General features: G+C 41.4%; 1 protein-coding gene across 1 annotated transcript in view; it reads right to left on the bottom strand.

Annotated features, from left to right (window-relative positions):
* The window catches only part of LOC123751819 (uncharacterized), a 1227-nt gene extending 699 nt beyond the window's left edge, over positions 1 to 528 (bottom strand). The window contains exon 1 of the mRNA XM_045733899.2: positions 521 to 528. Coding sequence (XP_045589855.2) covers positions 521 to 528 — 8 coding nt within the window. The remainder of the gene's footprint in view (positions 1 to 520) is intronic.
* Between the last annotated feature and the right edge of the window lie 1316 nt (positions 529 to 1844).

Raw genomic sequence — 1844 nt, 5'->3', positions numbered from 1 at the left:
CCTTACCAGTATTATACCAGTATCCTTACCAGTATTATACCAGTATCCTTACCAGTATTATACCAGTATCCTTACCAGTATTATACCAGTATCCTTACCAGTATTATACCAGTATCCTTACCAGTATTATACCAGTATCCTTACCAGTATTATACCAGTATCCTTACCAGTATTATACCAGTATCCTTACCAGTATTATACCAGTATCCTTACCAGTATTATACCAGTATCCTTACCAGTATTATACCAGTATCCTTACCAGTATTATACCAGTATCCTTACCAGTATTATACCAGTATCCTTACCAGTATTATACCAGTATCCTTACCAGTGATTATACCAGTATAATCACCTCTGTCAAATTATATTGTAGTTATGTGTTGATATAAAAACCTTGCTACAATGTACCCTTTCATCTTACCTAATATGTTAAGAGTAAGGACCTGTTCGAAACGCTATATATATATGTATGTTAGTGGCTTGGCAAGAATGTATATATATCTATCTTATGTAATCTCACCAATCCATTGTACCTTCTTGCAAATATATTATTATTATTATTACTTTTATTATTATTTATTAGGACTTATCCTGGTTTGTACTCACATCTTGGGAGTATATATAAGTCGTATACGCACTGTATACCTGTTTTGAACTTTCCTGTCACCGTTTATTTCAGTAATCGACGGGGGTCGATGCCGTCCATCCTGGAGCCTCCAGGTCCACCAGTAATACGTCAGCTCCCTGGCCGCCTCACTCTTCCAAATTTGTTTTGGGTGTATTTCTGTCAGGTCTTCCCAGTCTCTTACTGTTCTCCCATGTGTCTTCCTGTGGCTCTGGCAGCTGGTAAATAATCAGGGATTTCTGTCTCTCCAACTCTCGCCTCGTGCATTTGCAGAGTTGCTGCGTTCTTGCTCTCGGTATCACTATTGATTTAATGATTTGCTTTGCCTCTGAGTCTCTACTTTCGTCTCAAAATGATCCTCCCTATTTTTCCCGCCTTAGGTGAGTTACTTTCTCGAACTGCTTGTCTCTCTCTCTTTCTCTATTTTACCCATGTCTTTGTTAATTCTTTAGCTGTCTGTCCTTTCTCGTCCTTTGGCTTTCACCTGGAAGGCAGCTTTCAGATGTTCTTCTCCTTCCTTGTGTGGTTCAGTACTCACAAGGCTCTGTGAGTATGATGAATTCCTCATCATTCCAGGCAAGATTATCGTTCAGGTATTCTACGATGTTGTGTGTTTACCTTTTGCCGTAATCCCAGAGTTTCCCCTTGCTAGTTTTGCAACCTCTGATTTCTCCCTATCAACTACATATACATGCAAATATTCCTTCCTTTTTTGTACTATCTGATCAAACCCCAGGGGGCCTCGTAGCCTGGTGGATAGCGCGCAGGACTCGTAATTCTGTGGCACGGGTTCGATTCCCGCACGAGGCGGAAACAAATGGGCAAAGTTTCTTTCACCCTGAATGCCCCTGTTACCTAGCAGTAAATAGGTACCTGGGAGTTAGTCAGCTGTCACGGGCTGCTTCCTGGGGGTGGAGGCCTGGTCGAGGACCGGGCCGCGGGAACACTAAAGCCCCGAAATCATCTCAAGATAACCTCTCAAGAAGATGTTTACAATGTTTCTCACCGCTGCATCCATTAGTTTTCCGGTCCATGTATATACCACCATGAAGTCCTCACCTTTCCCAATTTATTCTGACTGGGATTAGAATCTACCATTATTAACATCCGAGACCCACACCAACATACATATGTGAATGACAATGTTAGTCCCCACTGGGGTAACGCAGATCATTCTCCTAATACATATCCAAATTACAGACAAAAATCACTATAACGT

The sequence above is a fragment of the Procambarus clarkii genome, chromosome 35, assembly GCF_040958095.1.
Source record: "Procambarus clarkii isolate CNS0578487 chromosome 35, FALCON_Pclarkii_2.0, whole genome shotgun sequence".
Taxonomy (NCBI): Eukaryota; Metazoa; Arthropoda; class Malacostraca; order Decapoda; family Cambaridae; genus Procambarus; species Procambarus clarkii.
Note: the sequence above shows the minus strand (reverse complement) of the source record. Positions and strands in the feature narration are given on the sequence as shown.